The 19,725-nt window shown below is 42.0% G+C and overlaps 1 protein-coding gene across 1 annotated transcript; it reads right to left on the reverse strand.

The window, feature by feature from the left end:
* Window positions 1-1,500: 1,500 nt before the first annotated feature.
* Window positions 1,501-5,131, reverse strand: LOC116330524 (odorant receptor 131-2-like). Its single transcript, XM_039618191.1, has 3 exons — window positions 4,996-5,131; window positions 3,570-3,622; window positions 1,501-2,448 (listed from the first exon to the last, which is right to left on the reverse strand). Exons 1-3 carry the CDS (start codon window positions 5,129-5,131, stop codon window positions 1,501-1,503), a joined length of 1,137 nt encoding a protein of 378 aa, XP_039474125.1.
* Between the last annotated feature and the right edge of the window lie 14,594 nt (window positions 5,132-19,725).

Here is a 19,725-nt window from a genome sequence, read left to right on the forward strand (position 1 = left end):
GGCCATATTATTAAAAAACATAAAGTCTCATTTCATTTTTATGCAGATGATTGTCAAATTTATCTACCGCTGAAACACAATGACCTTAACCCTCTCAGGCCTATTTTAGAATGTCTTAAGGATATCAGAGCATGGCTGGCTCTGAATTTTTTAAACTTTAATGAAAAGAAGACTGAAGTCATTATATTTGGGCCGAATGGACCTGGTGTCCCTCCATCTGACTTGGGTCCTCTTACATCGTGTGTCAAATCAATTGTCACCAACCTTGGAGTAAAATTTGACACAGCTCTTAAAATGGACAAACAAGTAAATACAGTGGTGAGAAAAAGCTTTTTTCAGTTGAGGCAGCTCTCTAAAGTAAAACCTTAAATTTTATTGCTTGCTTTTAAAGTCTTAATTGGCCTGGCTCCTTCTTACCTGTCAGACCTTTTACACCAATACACTCCACAGGTCTCTCAGATCATCTGACCAGTCACTCCTTGCTGTCCCCATGTCGAGACTGAAACACCGAGGGGACCGAGTTTTCGCTGTTGTGGCCCCCAAACTATGGAACAAACTGCCCCTCCATATTAGGTTGGCCCCAACACTTGAAATGTTTAAATCACTTTTAAAAACACACTTTTTTTCAAAGGCTTTCTAGGAGTATTATCAGAGTCAGTTTGTAGTCAGTTTTTAGTCAGCTGTTGGTCATTCTTAATCTTTTTACTTTGTTAATCTTATTCATTGTATATCTTATTGTTTATTCTACTCATGTTTTGATATTTAATATATACACTGATTTATTTTTATCTTCTTTTTCAATTATATATTCATTTTGTTTATTGATTTCATTGTATGCTTAATGTATGGTTTTTAACTGCTATCTCTGTTTTATTATTGGAAAGCACTTTGGTCAACTTTGTTGTTTTTAAAAGTGCTATATAAATAAAGTTGGATTGGATTGGATTGGATTGGAGCCTATACAGCTTGGAGTAAGACAACATGCATGAAGAGGATGATGTGGACAAAATACTCATTTGCCTAATAATTCTGCACTCCCTGTACTTTTCAAATTATTGTGACTGACAGGGTTAGCACTGCTTCCTCAGAGCAAGAAGATCTCAGTTTGAATCCCACTTCTTCCCACAGTCCAAAGACATACACGTTAGGTTTCTTTTAGTCCTGGGATAAACTGATGATCTGTTGAGGGTGTACCCTGCCTCATATCCTACTAAAGCTGGGATAGGTTTCGGGCCCCTCAACCCTGAGCTGGATAAGTGGAAAAAAACAGATAGATCACCATCCATCCATTCTGACTGCAACTAATGGAGGATTATTCAAATTATAAAAAGGACGGGTTTGTATAGCTGGATTCTAAAAGACTAGTGTAAAAAAACATGTTAAAAGGAAAAAAAAACAGGAGGAGAAGCTTCCAGTTATTTTATGAAAGTCACTTAGTAGACAGTGTGACAGAGTTTAATGAGTGTACAGAAACATTCATTGCTTCTTTTCAAATGTACTCTAAGGATAAATCTTAGCCTTCGCTGGGACAGCTAAACGTTTCAGTTGACAACATAGATTATAAACGAGGATGGGTCTGATGGTCTGGTCTCTGAGACCATAAATAAGTGCACTCAAACATCTGGGGAGAATAAAAAGAAGGACATAAAGAACATTCTGTATGAGCACAGACACTCTATTTGAAACAGTTTTTGAGATGACTAAAAGTAATGCATTGTTCACAGTTGAAGAGAGGCTGAAGCCAAGCTGCACCAGATGCAGCAGCAGGGTGTTACGAGCCTTCAGGGCTGAAGCTTTGTCTGTGGAGGCCAATCTGGCTGCCAACATAACACCTATATAGGAGCAAGTGACTCCAACAAAAGCCGACACAAACAGAAAGCAACTGTAAGCTTTGTCATACTCATGAGATACAGGTGTGAGAAACATGAGAAATGTATTACAAACATATCTTTTCATCTGCAGACTCTGCAGCTCTTCAAATGGAAACTCTAACAGCAGCAGAACTCGAATGAGAATATTGAGTGAACAAAAGATCCAAATCATAAAGATGGCCACCTCTGTGTTTCTGATGGTGATGATAGTAGCATGCCTCAGTGGGTAACACACAGCTACATATCGCTCCAGAGACATCAGCACCAGAGTGAGAGGAGAGATTTCATTGGTGAGATTAGCAAACATGACAAGAATACCACAGACAGGATAAGGTAACGTTATTCTACAAATAGACATCATGTATAGTATCTGGCTCACTGCCATCTGTAGAGTGTCTGCAAGAATGAGGTTATACAGGAGAATGTAACGGCAGGTTTCACGAAACACTGATTTGCTCCTCAAGGTGAATAACATGATCACATTAATGCAGAAGAAAACACAGCATGGTAATGTAGTCAGGGAGGAGAGCAAACCCCTTTCTAGGTCATGCAGTCCAACAGAGATGTTGGTCTGAGACTGAGATATATCAGGCATATCAAAAATAAACCATATAAGAAATTAGATATTAACCCATTGATATCATTAGACAAGAAGAATGCAATAAGTTTCTATTATTTTTATATTCTGGTTTAAAACTCCAGTTGTTTACCTGTACAGGTAATTATCAGGCTTGAGTCTGTGCTTGGTCCTATGAAGGGCTGGTCTGCCAGGTTTGCCTGCATCTGTGTGTCATATATCATTTCTTTTACAGCACAGAGCTCATGTGACACAGTTATTTGTCAGCATGGTTAGCAGGCCAGAAACAGATGATGTAATCTGATTTCATTATTACTGAACATTCTTACTGGCAACAAACATTTATTTCGCCGACTGATTGGTTCACACAGTCTCTCCACATGTGAACAGGGCCCCTCAGTGCCACACAGTGGCTGCTTGCTGCTCCTGATACTTAGGATGGGTTGAATGTAGAGAATGCACTTCTCTAAGAAGCTCAGTGTTGCATTCAAAATGTTATGTACATACACCAACTGTAGATGTGAATGTGAAGGTCATATCTCCATCTTTAACTAAGGCAGAATTATTGTGGAACATGTATTTTAAATGTAAAAATGTCAGAATTCTTAATGTTTAACCAAGAGTGGAGTACTTTAATGCAGGACATCACACTGGGAGTCAGGTTAAAAGGGGACTGGGTTACATCCACTGCACCACTACCACGGGTTCGCCACCACCACCACTGCAGCGGCCACTATTTCCTCTACTTTCACTCTGTGGGTCCCAGTGACTACAGACCCCGCACCCCACTCACCAGGAGCAACACGAATGGTGGACCTGGTGTGATATGTCCATTGGGAGTGCCTATATAAGGACACGTGTTCTGTGTTGACCTGCCTTCCTGCACCCTCATTCTGAGATGGTGTCCTCCCTGGAGTGTCAGCTGGTTAACCAGCCAGCCATTTGAAAAGTGCCTTTGAGCCAAATGCCTTTAATGGAGGTCCAGTTTAGAGAATTGACATGGGGAAGGGGGAAGAGGGAGAGGAATCCACACATGCACTCCTCTTCAGCACAATCACTGCCTCTCCTCCTCTGCACACACTCACTCCTCTTCAGTCACTCTCATCCTGATCACCACTCACGCTGCCACACACAGGGATCATGGGGAAGGGTCCGTAACCAGGTCTGGGGAAATCTATATACAGAGAGCACAGGTTGTCCAACAGGTGAGTACACAGAGCCAGATTTCTTAGAATGAGCTGAGAGCATGAACACGGGGGGTTCAATGTTCCAGCAACGAACTGCTCTGTGCCACAGAGTTAAATAGTTACAGGTAAGCCTAGGAGAATGAGCAACAGGTAGTGCTTACAATATATCAAGTAATCCAAAGTATTCAGAATACGTTACTCACATCGAGTAGCTTAATGGAACACATTACAAACTACAGTTTGGGCCATTATTCTGTAATCTGTAGTGGAATACCGCACCACTGCAGCCACAGCATCAATCCATCTGTCAATCTCTCACTCCCTTCTCCCATGACTCATGAACAAGATCCCGAGATACTTAAACTCTTCTACTTGGGGCAGGAACTTGTCCCTGACCCATAGTGGGAATTCCACCCTTTTCCAGCTAAGGATCATGTCCGCAGATTTGGAGGTGCTGATTCTCATTCCCAGCACTTCAGACTCAGCTGAAAACTGTTCCAGTGCGAGCTGGAGGCCATCACCCAACAAAGCCAACAGAACCACATAATCTGCGAAAAGCAGAGATGAGATTCTGTGACAACCTAAGTGAAAGCCCTGCATCACTTCGCTACGCCTAGAAATTCTGTCCATAAAAATTACAAAGAGAATCTGTGACAAAGAGAAGCCCTGGTAATGTCCATCACCCACTGGGAACGTGCCCAACTTATTGCCAGCTATGTGGACGAAGCTCTTGCAATGGTTGTATAAGGATCGAATGGCCCGTAGAAATGGGCTAGACACCTCATACTCCCGAAGCACCTCCAACAGTACACTTCGAGGGACACAGTCAAATACCTTCTCCAAGTCCACAAAACACACATAGACTGGTTGGGCAAACTCCCATGCACCCTTAAGTAGCCTTGAGAGACTACTTAAGGCTACTAGCCATAGCCAGAGTCCAGTCCTAGACGTAGTTCAGGGCCCGAATGGCCTGGGGGAAGAAGCTCCTCTGCATTGTCTCTGTTTTGGTCAGAGACAATGCAGGGAGCAGAAGCGTTTGCCAGAACTCAACAGTGAGAAGAGTCCATTGTTGGGATGGGAGAGGAAATCATGATCTGCCTGGCTTTGGTCTTGCACCGCTAAGTGTACACAGACAGCAGGCCAGGAAGATCGGAGTGAATCTTAAGATCGGAGGGTTCTTAAGAACCCTCAGCAGATGGAAGTCTCTAAGTCTTCTGAGGAAGAAGAGATGCTGGCTTTCTTGACCAGGGTGTTATGTGACAGGACCATGACAGGTCCTGAGTGATGTATACACCCAGGTACCGGAAGCCACTGGCATGCCACTGATGATCAGGGGCTTGTTTCCTCGCCTGTTTTGTACCAAAGTCCACAATCATATCCTTATTTTTGCTGATGTTGCAGCAAGAATAACTGGTGCAGTTCTCCTGACACCAGTTCTCCAGATTTGTAATTTCCTCCAGGTAGGCCTTCTCTGTGTTGTGAGAGATCAGGCCCATCACAACAGTGTTGCTAGCAGAGATGGGCAGTAACGCGTTACTTGTAACGCGTTACTGTAATCTGATTACTTTTTTCAAGTAACGAGTAATGTAAGGGATTACCATTGCAAAAACGGTAATTAGATTACCGTTACTTTCCGTAGGAACGCTACATTACTGCATTACTAAAACCGGTGATTTTTTGCGAGAATGTCTCATGACAGTGACGTAAGCGAGTGCGACGTTCGTGACAACAGCTGTGTGCAGATCAACAATGGATAATATATCGAAAAGGGAGAGAGTATGAGCGTGCAGCGTTTAAAGCGTGGAAGTACTGACCTTATTTTGAGTTTGATTCCATAAAAAGTGACAAAAACATTACTGTCCATTGTGCGTGGGAAGAAAACTTCTTTTTACAGCGAAAAAACCCCCTAAACGTCCAAGCAAGCACCGAGTGCGCTACAACTGTAACGGGAAATTCACAGAGAAACTCGCGGATTCTTCCACTGACCGCTGCGGCACACCTGCACCAGGGTAAACCTCTGCCTACCCCAGTCCTGCTTTACAGGTGAAAATAGAGCAACAGGGCCGCTGAGTCTTTGATTTTATTTATTTTCTGCTGTGTTTTACTTGCATCTATTTGAAAGAGTGAGTGTAAACACAAAAAAATATTTTATTTTATGTGCTGGAATGTGCAGAAAATAGGTTTAAATGTTAAACAAATTTCTTCCAGTCAGAGAATGTTGCATATAATTAAATTTTTGCTTGATGCATAAAGTTAAAAGATTTAAAGTTTTAAAAAGAGACGTTTCCATTTGATTACATTTTGTATGATGGATTATGCAGAAAAAGTAGAATTGGGCTGAAAGATCTATCGCTTTATCACCTATTCAGGTTGTAAATTGTGCTTTTAAAAAGTAACTAAGTAACTAAGTAATTAATTACTTTTGAAAATAAGTAATCAGTAAAGTAACGGGATTACTTTTTGGGGGAGGTAATCAGTAATTAGTAACTGATTACTTTTTTCAAGTAACTTGACCAACACTAGTTGCTAGCAAACTTGACAATGGAGGTGGTGTCTGATGTGGCTACACAGTCATGAGTGTACAGTGAGTACAGCAGGGGGCTTAAAACACAACCCTGAGGTGCTCCAGTACTGAGGGAGATGGAGGGGGAGACATGTTTTCCCACCCTCACTGATTGGGGTCTGTCTGTGAGGAAATTAAGGATCCACTGGCACAATGATGAGCTGAGTCAACACTGGCTCTCACCCAGAACGTGACAATAAATATTCAGTCACATATGAATATACTTCACTTCATGTTTCATTCACTAGATTTATCATGAGGTCATTCTTACATTAACATCCATTTTAGCACTATCTATTGTTAAGGTTCAGAATATTGAGGGGAAATCCAAAAATCACCACAGATCCAGCCGGGTGCAAATTAGACGACATTTTAATGAATACACATATGCGGAGCCAATACTGTTCAGATTCAGTATTGAACTAACTACAATAGTCAGAACAAAGACTTTATAGGGTTGGCAGTCTTCCTGTTACCAGGCAGACTCAAACAAAGCATACGTCACTCCAAAACCACAATGACTTTTAACATAGTTAAAACAGAACATCATCTTCGGGTCGAAGCCAGGTGCTTCCCCCAGCTCGTCTTCACTGTCGCTTATCTTCTGGGACATCTGGTGTACTTCCTGGAACAGACTAACACGTACGCACCCAAACTTTGCAGTTATAAACTCTTACCTAAATGAGTCTATCTAATATGTGTATGCGTGCACGTGCGGGGGCGCGTGCGTGCTGTGTACTGCGTACGTGTCATGACCTCTCTCACTATCTGTGTCTGTATGTGTGTGTATGGGTGTCTCGCCCTTAAATGCTCTCTCATCTCACCCGTTGCACTTCTGACCTGTCACCAGAACAGAGGCTCATCCTTTCATGTAATACCCTAACTGGAACTATATATGTAATATGTTGAGTAAATGTTTAATCAAGAGCCTCTACTAAAAGCTTAATACAGTTTCCTCACCTACTCACAGTACTTGCACTCAGAGTCTGCTTTCAGTTTCACTTCTGCAGGAGCATGCCTTGCAGACGTGTTTCCTGTCCCTGCTCTTTGAGTGCTTCACCCACTGAAGACTTCAGTATAAGAATATAAAAACATTCAAAAGCCTTTAAAATTATAGATTCAACTCAACAATTTAAAGTGGTTCTTCTGGACTCGTAATAAAGACTTATATAATACCAATATATTTGAACATCTGAATGCAACTGAATGCAACATCACTATTAATAATGAAATGGCAATGATGATTATAAAAATAGCAGCAAATAATAGCAGTAAAATATTTCTATTCTTCACACTATTTATGAATACTTTTTAAAAACTTTTTGTCTTTAAAAGTCTGTTTTAGTTTTTTTGTTTTGTTTTTACTAAATCATACATTTTTAAAGTTAGGCATTCTTTAGATTAGAGGCTGCTCAGTGGCTCTCACTCACTCACTCACTATCCTTCCTCAAAGACACAAACACACAGCTTCCAAAGCTGTCTTCACACAAACTCAGTGTGAGGCTTATCATAGAGGCATAGTGCAGTATTTCTTCTTAAAAAAATAAGGAAGAAACATAAAAGGTTATTTGACCAGCTTCACCTTGAAACTCTGAATAACCTTAGCCAAAATTATTTTGTAGGCTAAAACAGTGTGATCATCGAACATTTTAGTGTAAAAAATAACAAACCCAATGGACACACAATACCTCCATGCTTATTTACTGTCCATTTCTTTCAGCCAGTTACTTAGACAAACTAGGCTGTTCAGATTTTCAGAGATAAGGGAAGCTCTCTTTTTTGTTACTATGTGACCTGCAATCTGGATTCTACTCTGTACAAACTCAGGGCCCTGTTACACTGGGCTTCCTCATCTGAATCAGAGTCTGAAGACAATGAAGAGAGGAGGAGGCTCTTTGTCTCTGCTGGCTCCCTCATGATGGCATCTTTACACTGTTCCTGTAGCAGGGCCTCAAGGCTGGTCCAAAACTCTTCTCACTCTCCTCTAGCAAGGCACTTTAAATCCTTAAAGTGTGGGTCAAGGACAGTAGCTATCTCGAGCCACTGATGGTTGAGCTACATGTTGGGATAAGTTCTTTGTGAAGGCAGTCTTAAATTTCACCATGTAGTTTGAGTCATCATCGGAAACCTCCATGGTGTGATGCAGGTGGCAGAAAGCAGGTAAAATCACTGAACATGAGACATATGTCTCACCTCCAAGAAACTCTGTCACAAACCTGTAGTAGACAGTTCAAGAAAGTAATTATTAATCTATACAATAACTGTCAACTATAGAGCTTTTTGAAGAAACAGTAATGTTGTGGATTTTTATGACATATATCATCATTATCACCACCTTTATTTATAAAGCACTTTAAAACAACCACAGCTGACACAAAGTGCTGTACATTGGAACTGTAAAATAAAATTACATGAGATATAAATAAAAACCAAATAAGAGAAAAGTAAAATAATTAATTAAACTAGAAAGCGAAAATTTCAGAAGAAATTTTATGTGTGCCTATGCCGCTGCTATTCAGTGTAGTTTGCCATTCATACAGCTACAGAGAGCAAAACTCAGAAGAGCAGCCATTGTCCACCATGAACTATGGTAAAAACAAACACCGCTCACGCTTCACAGATAACAGCTTACAGTCTTGTGTAAAGATGAAGTGACTTCGTACAGCGCCGATTTGCAGACGCTGTGCACACAGGTTCATGAGCAGAAGTCCCATTGTACCACGGCAGATCCGACAATGTTTGCATGAACACGCTTTGAAGCATTACGTTATGGACCACTTTTCACACATGGTTGGTGTACCCAAACAGCCGGCTGTAGCTTTTCAACTCACAGCCCGACACACCCAAAAAAACAGCCGAGAGCACAGACTACGCCCGAGAGGCGTGATTGCAGGTGCCGCTCAGGTGGGTCCACCTCCCCTGCAGCGGCACTGCAGACCACGCCCGCCACACACATCAAACACGTAAAATAAATATTTATGCACTTTTGCATTCACTTTTTGTTTTTGTTATTTTTACACAGTGTTCTGAATGATGAACAATGGTCTACAGCCAATCTTGTGTATTATTATACAAACTTTGGTTGTAAGATTCAGATAACTATTTAATAAAAGCTAAATATTTTATATGAGAGTAAGAAAGAAAAGTATATCTTTGTGTCCACCTTTCTCTGTTAATGCCCTACCTGGCCCCTGGCAAAAGCTTTGCTAGATCCGCCCCTGCACAGTTACCAGCTGTCAGCTACACAAAAAAGGAGCTTGGTGTATATTTGTCTCTCAGAAACAGTTCATAACTTCCCTTCAACTCATTCATGTCACCTAAGGGTAAACCTGTTTCTCCATCACCAGTTCAGCTCTGATGATTCAGTAAGGACATCTGGTTTGGAACAGCCGTTTTACAGCTGTGGCTGCAGCAAACATCAGCTGATACTAGAAATTAAAAGCAAATGAATTCTAACAACAGCTGATCAAGCTTAAACGTGCTGCTGTTGTTTAGCGCGATAAACAAACAAGAGAGAAAAGCCGATCATTGATCAGTTTCATGACTGAAGTTTCAACAGGCGAGAGAATGACAGGGGAGGCTGTCATAAAGTTCAACATCGGTAACATCGGTAACTTAGCGCCACACACACAGCTGTATACAAACTCCGTCGTGCTAGCTAGCACGCAGTACGAGTTATTGTAAGTGATTGAAAAGTCAGCACAACGAAAATAAACTACACCTAAACTCGGTTTATATCTGACCCAAATAGAGTGCAGGTCATAACTTTACCTGAAATTCAGTTCACCTCACGCCCTGCCTTCACTTTCCCTGATCCACGATTGACCTCCGCGTTAGCAAACACCGGTCGATCGGCGGTCGCCTGCCCCCCGCATGTCTCGTTCGCGGCATGTCCTTTCTGTCATACACCGTGGATAGCTGCCCACTGTTGTAGCTCCGCATTATAGCACCACCAAACAACTCAGTTATTTTTTCCACATCCAGCTGTAACTCCGATTCTGTGCGAGCATTTGCGAGAGACCGGGAGGTGAAAGGAGAGAGAGTCCCTCGCTGTCCATTTGCAGCCAAGTGCGCGGCAGCTAGCTAGGTAGCCGGCTAGCTGTCAGGCAGGACCGAGGTCGTCAGAGCATTGTCGCTAATATGGGATGTCTTGATAAAACAAGCAGATATTTGAAGTTTACATACCTACATTCTCGCCTGAAAATATCTTAAAAGTTTATTTTGTGACCTAGAAACACTAATAAAAGACATATAAAACGAAGTGGTGGCCGCCATTGTTTAACTCGGCAGAGGTGTGCTATGAATTGTGGGATATGGAGTTTTCCACCAAGCATAGAAGCCATTGTGTTTACCGTAACTATTCAATGGTTCGCGCAACCTTAAAACCTCCAATGGTTCCTGAAAGCAGCGAGGCTGTGCGCGCCATTGATATTGTCGTCATTACGGTATCCAAATAAGGGTAGACAGGCTGTACCACTCCCGGCATACCACTAGAGAGAGCCAACACACCACAAATGAAGTTTGAAATTTGTTTCAATGGGACCAAAAGATGGCGCCAACACACCACAAATGAAGTCTGTTTATTTGGCGCCAAAAGATGATTTGGCCTAAATTTGCACTAAAATATTAATATTTAAAAACTATAAAAGTCATAAATACCAAAAGTCATGACATAATAGTCCAGCTCCAGCCGCACAAAATGATCTAACATATGTAACCCTAATGTCAAAACTGTTCGGCAGAGGAGCGCTGGAAAATTTTCACTAAAATATTAATATTTAAAAACTATAAAATTCATAAACACCAAAAGTCATAGCACACCATTCCAGATCCGGCCGCACAAAATGAGGTAACATATATGAAGCTTTTCTCAAAACTGCGGGCGTGATACGTGCGTAAATTTAGGCGGAAGATGGAGAATAATAATAATAATAATAATAAGAATAATAAATCCGACGAATAGTAATATGTGTGCCTCTTGGCATAGGCACACATAATAATAATAATAAGAATAACTAGAAAGGGAAAATTTCAGAAGAAATTTTATGTGTGCCTATGCCGCTGGTAATCAGTGTAGTTTGCCATTCATACAGCTACAGAGAGCAAAACTCAGCAGAGCAGCCATTCTCCACCATGAACTATGGTAAAACAAACACCGCTCGCGCCTCACAGATGACAGCTTACAGTTTTGGGTAAAGATGAAGTGACTTCAGTACAGCGCCGATTTGCAGACGCTGTGCACACAGGTTCATGAGCAGAAGTCCCATTGTACCACGGCAGATCCGACAATGTTTGCATGAACACGCTTTGAAGCATTACGTTATGGACCACTTTTCACACATGGTTGGTGTGCCCAAACAGCCGGCTGTAGCTTTTCAACTCACAGCCCGACACACACCCAAAAAACAGCCGAGAGAGCACAGACTACGCCCGAGAGGCGTGATTGCAGGTGCCGCTCAGGTGGGTCCACCTCCCTGCAGCGGCACTGCAGACCACGCCCGCCACACACATCAAACACGTAAAATAAATATTTATGCACTTTTGCATTCACTTTTTGTTTTTGTTATTTTTACACAGTGTTCTGAATGATGAACAATGGTCTACAGCCAATCTTGTGTATTATTATACAAACTTTGGTTGTAAGATTCAGATAACTATTTAATAAAAGCTAAATATTTTATATGAGAGTAAGAAAGAAAAGTATATCTTTGTGTCCACCTTTCTCTGTTAATGCCCTACCTGGCCCCCCTGGCAAAAGCTTTGCTAGATCCGCCCCTGCACAGTTACCAGCTGTCAGCTACACAAAAAAGGAGCTTGGTGTATATTTGTCTCTCAGAAACAGTTCATAACTTCCTTCAACTCATTCATGTCACCTAAGGGTAAACCTGTTTCTCCATCACCTGTTCAGCTCTGATGATTCAGTAAGGACATCTGGTTTGGAACAGCCGTTTTTACAGCTGTGGCTGCAGCAAACATCAGCTGATACTAGAAATTAAAAGCAAATGAATTCTAACAACAGCTGATCAAGCTTAAACATGCTGCTGTTGTTTAGCGATAAACAAACAAGAGAGAAAAGCCGATCATTGATCAGTTTCATGACTGAAGTTTCAACAGGCGAGAGAATGACAGGGGAGGCTGTCATAAAGTTCAACATCGGTAACATCGGTAACTTAGCGCGCACACAGCTGTATACAAACTCCCTCGTGCTAGCTAGCACGCAGTACAAGTTATTGTAAGTGATTGAAAAAGTCAGCACAACGAAAATAAACTACACCTAAACTCGGTTTATATCTGACCCAAATAGAGTGCAGGTCATAACTTCTTACCTGAAATTCAGTTCACCTCACGCCCTGCCTTCGCTTTCCCTGATCCACGATTGACCTCCGCGTTAGCAAACACCGGTCGATCGGCGGTAGCCTCACCGCCTTGTATGTCTCGTTCGCGGCATGTCCTTTCTGTCACACACGGTGGATAGCTGCCCTCTGTTGTAGCTCCACCACCAAACAACTCAGTTATTTTTTCCACATCGACATCAGCTGATACTAGAAATTAGAAGCAAATGAATTCTAACAACAGCTGATCAAGCTTAAACGTGCAGCTGTTGTTTAGGCGATAAACAAACAAGAGCGAAAAGCCGATCATTGATCAGTTTCATGATTGAAGTTGCAACAGGCAGAGAATGACAGGGGAGGCTTCGTAACGACAGAATAAATCGTAATATTTTCTCTGAATGTGGCACGATTCCGTTTGTACGGCAACTCTACGAACGAACCCTTATGAATAAAATAAAGTCCAACGTCAGTAACTTAGCGCAAGACACAGCTGTATACAAACTCCCGTCGTGCTAGCTAGCACGCAGTACGATTGTAAAAAGTCAGCACAATGAAAACAAACTACACCTAAACTCGGTTTATATCTGACCCAAATAGAGTGCAGTTCATAACTTACCTGAAATTCAGTTCACCTCACGCTCCTGCCTTCGCTTTCCTGATCCACGATTGACCTCCGCGTTAGCAAACACCGGTCGATCGGGCGGTCGCGGCATGTCCTTTCTGTCATACACCGTGGATAGCTGCCCACTGTTGTAGCTCCGCATTATAGCACCACCAAACAACTCAGTTATTTTTTCCACATCCAGCTGTAACTCCGATTCTGTGCGAGCATTTGCGAGAGACCGGGAGGTGAAAGGAGAGAGAGAGTCCCCTCGCTGTGCATTTGCAGCCAAGTGCGGCAGCTAGCTAGGTAGCCGGCTAGCTGTCAGGCAGGACCGAGGTCGTCAGAGCACTGTCGCTAATATGATAAAACAAGCAGATATTTGAAGTTTACACACCTACATTCTCGCCTGAAAATATCTTAAAAGTTGATTTTGTGACCTAGAAACACTAATAAAAGACATATAAAACGAAGTGGTGGCCGCCATTGTTTAACTCGGCAGAGGTGTGCTATGAATTGTGGGATATGGAGTTTTCCACCAAGCATAGAAGCCATTGTGTTTACCGTAACTATTCAATGGTTCGCGCAACCTTAAAACCTCCAATGGTTCCTGAAAGCAGCGAGGCTGTGCGCGCCATTGATATTGTCATCATTACGGTATCCAAATAAGGGTCGACAGGCTGTACCACTCCCGGCATACCACTAGAGAGAGCCAACACACCACAAATGAAGTTTGAAATTTGTTTCAATGGGACCAAAAGATGGCGCCAACACACCACAAATGAAGTCTGTTTATTTGGCGCCAAAAGATGAATTGGCCTAAATTTGCACTAAAATATTAATATTTAAAAAACTATAAAAGTCATAAACACCAAAAGTCATGACATAATAGTCCAGCTCCAGCCGCACAAAATGATCTAACATATGTAATCCTAATGTCAAAACTGTTTGGCAGAGGAGCGCGGGAAAATTTTCACTAAAATATTAATATTTTAAAAACTATAAAATTCATAAACACCAAAAGTCATAGCACACCATTCCAGATCCGCCGCACAAAATGAGGTAACATATATGAAGCTTGTCTCAAAACTGCGGGGCGTGATACGTGCCGAAATTTAGGCGGAAGATGGAGAATAATAATAATAATAATAAGAAGAACTAGAAAGCGAAAATTTCAGAAGAAATTTTATGTGTGCCTATGCCGCTGCTAATCTGTGTAGTTTTCCATTCATACGGCTACAGACAGCAAAACTCAGAAGAGCAGCCATTCTCCACCATGAATTATGGTAAAAACAAACACCGCTCGCGCCTCACAGATGACAGCTTACAGTTTTGGGTAAAGATGAGGTCACTTTGTACAGCCCCGATTTGCAGACGCTGTGCACACAGGTTCATAAGCAGAAGTCCCTCTGTACCACGGCAGACCCCGACAATGTTTGCACGAACACACTTTGAACCAGTACGTTATGGACCACTTTTCACACATGGTTGGTGTACCCTCCCAGCCAGCTGTAGCTTTTCAACTCACAGCCCGACACACACCCAAAAACAGCCGAGAGAGCACAGACTACGCCCGAGAGGTGTGATTGCAGATGCCCCTCAGGTGGGTCCACCTCCCTGCAGCGGCACTGCAGACCACGCCCGCCACACATATCAAACACGTAAAATAAATATTTATGCACTTTTGCATTCACTTTTTGTTTTTGTTATTTTTACACAGTGTTCTGAATGATGAACAATGGTCTACAGCCAATCTTGTGTATTATTATACAAACTTTGGTTGTAAGATTCAGATAACTATTTAATAAAAGCTAAATATTTTATACAGGAGTGCAGAATTATTAGGCAAATGAGTATTTTGTCCACATCATCCCCTTCATGCATGTTGTCTTACTCCAAGCTGTATAGGCTCGAAAGCCTACTACCAATTAAGCATATTAGGTGATGTGCATCTCTGTAATGAGAAGGGGTGTGGTCTAATGACATCAACACCCTATATCAGGTGTGCATAATTATTAGGCAACTTCCTTTCCTTTGGCAAAATGGGTCAAAAGAAGGACTTGACAGGCTCAGAAAAGTCAAAAATAGTGAGATATCTTGCAGAGGCATGCAGCAGTCTTAAAATTGCAAAGCTTCTGAAGCGTGATCATCGAACAATCAAGCGTTTCATTCAAAATAGTCAACAGGGTCGCAAGAAGCGTGTGGAAAAACCAAGGCGCAAAATAACTGCCCATGAACTGAGAAAAGTCAAGCGTGCAGCTGCCAAGATGCCACTTTGCCACCAGTTTGGCCATATTTCAGAGCTGCAACATCACTGGAGTGCCCAAAAGCACAAGGTGTGCAATACTCAGAGACATGGCCAAGGTAAGAAAGGCTGAAAGACGACCACCACTGAACAAGACACACAAGCTGAAACGTCAAGACTGGGCCAAGAAATATCTCAAGACTGATTTTTCTAAGGTTTTATGGACTGATGAAATGAGAGTGAGTCTTGATGGGCCAGATGGATGGGCCCGTGGCTGGATTGGTAAAGGGCAGAGAGCTCCAGTCCCACTCAGACGCCAGCAAGGTGGAGGTGGAGTACTGGTTTGGGCTGGTATCATCAAAGGTGAGCTTGTGGGGCCTTTTCGGGTTGAGGATGGCGTCAAGCTCAACTCCCAGTCCTACTGCAAGTTTCTGGAAGACACCTTCTTCAAGCAGTGGTACAGGAAGAAGTCTGCATCCTTCAAGAAAAACATGATTTTCATGCAGGACAATGCTCCATCACACGCGGCCCAAGTACTCCACAGCGTGGCTGGCAAGAAAGGGTATAAAAGAAGAAAAACTAATGACATGGCCTCCTTGTTCACCTGATCTGAACCCCATTGAGAACCTGTGGTCCATCATCAAATGTGAGATTTACAAGGAGGAAAACAGTACACCTCTCTGAACAGTGTCTGGGAGGCTGTGGTTGCTGCTGCACGCAATGTTGATGGTGAACAGATCAAAACACTGACAGAATCCATGGATGGCAGGCTTTTGAGTGTCCTTGCAAAGAAAGGTGGCTATATTGGTCGCTGATTTGTTTTTGTTTTGTTTTTGAATGTCAGAAATGTATATTTGTGAATGTGGAGATGTTATATTGGTTTCACTGGTAAAATAAATAATTGAAATGGGTATATATTTGTTTTTGTTAAGTTGCCTAATAATTATGCACAGTAATAGTCACCTGCACACACAGATATCCCCTAAAATAGCTAAAACTAAACACAAACTAAAAACTACTTCCGAAAACATTCAGCTTTGATATTAATGTTTTTGGGTTCATTGAGAACATGGTTGTTGTTCAATAATAAAATTATTCCTCAAAAATACAACTTGCCTAATAATTCTGCACTCCCTGTATGAGAGTAAGAAAGAAAAGTATATCTTTGTGTCCACCTTTCTCTGTTAATGCCCTACCTGGCCCCTGGCAAAAGCTTTGCTAGATCCGCCCCTGCACAGTTACCAGCTGTCAGCTAAATAAAAAAGGAGCTTGGTGTTTATTTCTCTCAGAAACAGTTCATAACTTCCTTCAACTCATTCATGTCACCTAAAAAAGGTAAACCTGTTTCTCCATCACCAGTTCAGCTCTGATGATTCAGTAAGGTCATCTCCTGGTTTCGCCAGCCGCTTCTACAGCTGTGGCTCCAGCAAACATCAGCTGATACTAGAAATTAAAATCAAATGAATTCTAACAACAGCTGATCAAGCTTAAGCGTGCTGCTGTTGTTTAGCGCGATAAACAAACAAGAGAGAAAAGCCGATCATTGATCAGTTTCATGACTGAAGTTTGAACAGGCGAGAGAATGACAGGGAGGCTGTCATAAAGTTCAACATCAGTAACTTAGCGCGCACACAGCTGTATAGAAACTCCATCGTGCTAGCTACCACGCAGTACGAGTTATTATAACTGATTGTAAAAAGTCAGCACAACGAAAATAAACTACACCTAAACTCGGTTTATATCTGACCCAAATAGAGTGCAGGTCATAACTTACCTGAAATTCAGTTCACCTCACGCTCCGACCGGCAGCCGCCTGCTTCTCCTGCCTTCGGTTTCCCTGATCCACGATCTACCACGGTCGATTGGCGATCGCCTCGCCGCCTCGTTCCCCGCATGTTCTTTCTGACACACACCGGTGGATAGCTGCCCTCGGTTGTAGCTCCGCGTCAGCGACTACCAAACAACTCAGTTATTTTTTCCACATCGACCAGCATCTGGACAATCCCACGCCTTTCACTGTTTGTACCGTTACTAAAAAAAACCCTCATCGGCTCATAAAAACGAAAAATAAGTCCAGCTATGACCCTGAGTCAAAAGACAGCCAGCTCGGGTTAGCTAGCTACCTGTCTAGCTCTTTGCAGGCACCGAAAACATCAGAGCTAATATGGGATGTCTTGGTAACACGAGCAGATATTTGAAGTTTACATCTGGCCAATCCACCACCTTTCACTGTTTATACCGTTACTAAAATGAATAAATAAATAAATCATCGGTCCATATAAGCGAAAAATAAGTCCAGCTAAAACACATACTGTCGGCGAGCGACCGGGTGCGGACACGAGTTTCACCCGCCTCAATATAAGCCAAGCCTGGGTGCTTTTTCACGAAGGGTCGCTAGCGGTGCTAGCTAACTATGCTTAGCGGCGCGCTAGCTAGCTAGCCGGCTATCAGCAACACATAAGAGAACTGCTGCTAAATAAACTACACCTAAACTCGGTTTATATCTGACCCAAATAGAGTGCAGGTCATAACTTCTTACCTGAAATTCAGTTCACCTCACGCTCCTGCCTTCGCTTTCCCTGATCCACGATTGACCTCCGCGTTAGCAAACACCGGTCGATCGGCGGTAGCCTCACCGCCTTTTATGTCTCGTTCGCGGCATGTCCTTTCTGTCACACACTGGTGGATAGCTGCCCACTGTTGTAGCTCCGCGTTATAGCACCACCAAACAACTCAGTTATTTTTTCCACATCCAGCTGTAACTCCGATTCTGTGCCAGCATTTGCGAGAGACCGGGAGGTGAAACGACAGAGAGAGTCCTCGCTATCCATTTGCAGCCAAGCGCGGCAGCTAGCTAGGTAGCCGGCTAGCTGTCAGGCAGGACCAACGTCGTCAGAGCACTGTCGCTAAATATGGGATGTCTTGATAAAACAAGCAGATATTTGAAGTTTACACACCTACATTCTCGCCTGAAAATATCTTAAAAGTTTATTTTGTGACCTAGAAACACGAATAAAAGACATATATAAAGCGAAGTGGTGGCCGCCATTGTTCACTCTGTAGAGGCGTGCTATGAATTGTGGGATATGGAGTTTTCAACACAAGGATAAATCTTTTCGGCTGTACTACTCCCGGTATACCACTAGAGAGAGCCAAGACACCACAAATGAAGTCTGTTTATTTGGCGCCAAAAGATGAATTGGCCTAAATTTGTACCAAAATATTAATATTAAAAACTATAAAAGTCATAAACACCAAAAGTCACAACATAATAGTCCAGCTCCAGCCGCACAAAATGATCTAACATATGTAATCCTAATGTCAAAACTGTTTGGCAGAGGAGCTGGAAAATTTTCACTAAAATATTAATATTTAAAAACTATAAAATTCATAAACACCAAAAGTCATAGCACACCATTCCAGATCCGCCGCACAAAATGAGGTAACATATATGAAGCTTGTCTCAAAACTGCGGGCGTGATACGTGCCGAAATTTAGGCGGAAGATGGAGAATAATAATAATAAGAATAATAAATCCGACGAATAGTAATATGTGTGCCTCTTGGCATAGGCACACATAATAATAAATCCGACGAATAGTAATATGTGTGCCTCTTGTCATAGGCACACATAATAATAATAATAATAAGAATAATAAATCCGACGAATAGTAATATGTGTGCCTCTTGGCATAGGCACACATAATAATAATAATAATAATAATAATAATAAGAAGAAGAAGAATAAATCCGACGAATAGTAATATGTGTGCCTCTTGGCATAGGCACACATAATAATAATAATAAGAATAATAAATCCGACGAATAGTAATATGTGTGCCTCTTGGCATAGGCACACATAATAATAAATCCGACGAATAGTAATATGTGTGCCTCTTGGCATAGGCACACATAATAATAATAAGAATAATAAATCCGACGAATAGTAATATGTGTGCCTCTTGGCATAGGCACACATAATAAATCCGACGAATAGTAATATGTGTGCCTCTTGGCATAGGCACACATAATAATAAATCCGACGAATAGTAATATGTGTGCCTCTTGGCATAGGCACACATAATAAGAAGCTTTTCTCAAAACTGCGGGGCGTGATACGTGCCGAAATTTAGGCGGAAGATGGAGAATAATAATAATAATAATAATAAGAAGAAGAATAATAAATCCGACGAATAGTAATATGTGTGCCTCTTGGCATAGGCACACATAATAACTACTTCAATTAAAAGAGAAACTAAGTCTCACTGAGGTTAAAAGCCAAAGAATGAAAATGGGTTTTAAGATGTGATTTAAAAGTGGACAGTGATGGGGCCTCTCTAACGTGCAAGG

Source organism: Oreochromis aureus, linkage group 10 (assembly GCF_013358895.1).
Source record: "Oreochromis aureus strain Israel breed Guangdong linkage group 10, ZZ_aureus, whole genome shotgun sequence".
Lineage (NCBI taxonomy): Eukaryota > Metazoa > Chordata > Actinopteri > Cichliformes > Cichlidae > Oreochromis > Oreochromis aureus.

Excerpts from the sequence above, each read along its gene's own strand:
- LOC116330524 (XM_039618191.1), bottom strand. The coding sequence starts at position 5,131 with ATGGGCCTGATCTCTCACAACACAGAGAAGGCCTACCTGGAGGAAATT. Across the intron at positions 3,623-4,995 it reads GGATATGATTGTGGACTTTG|ATTTCCCCAGACCTGGTTAC; the intron begins GTACAAAACAGG and ends CTCTGTATATAG. Across the intron at positions 2,449-3,569 it reads TGATCCCTGTGTGTGGCAGC|TCTCAGACCAACATCTCTGT; the intron begins GTGAGTGGTGAT and ends GATATATCTCAG.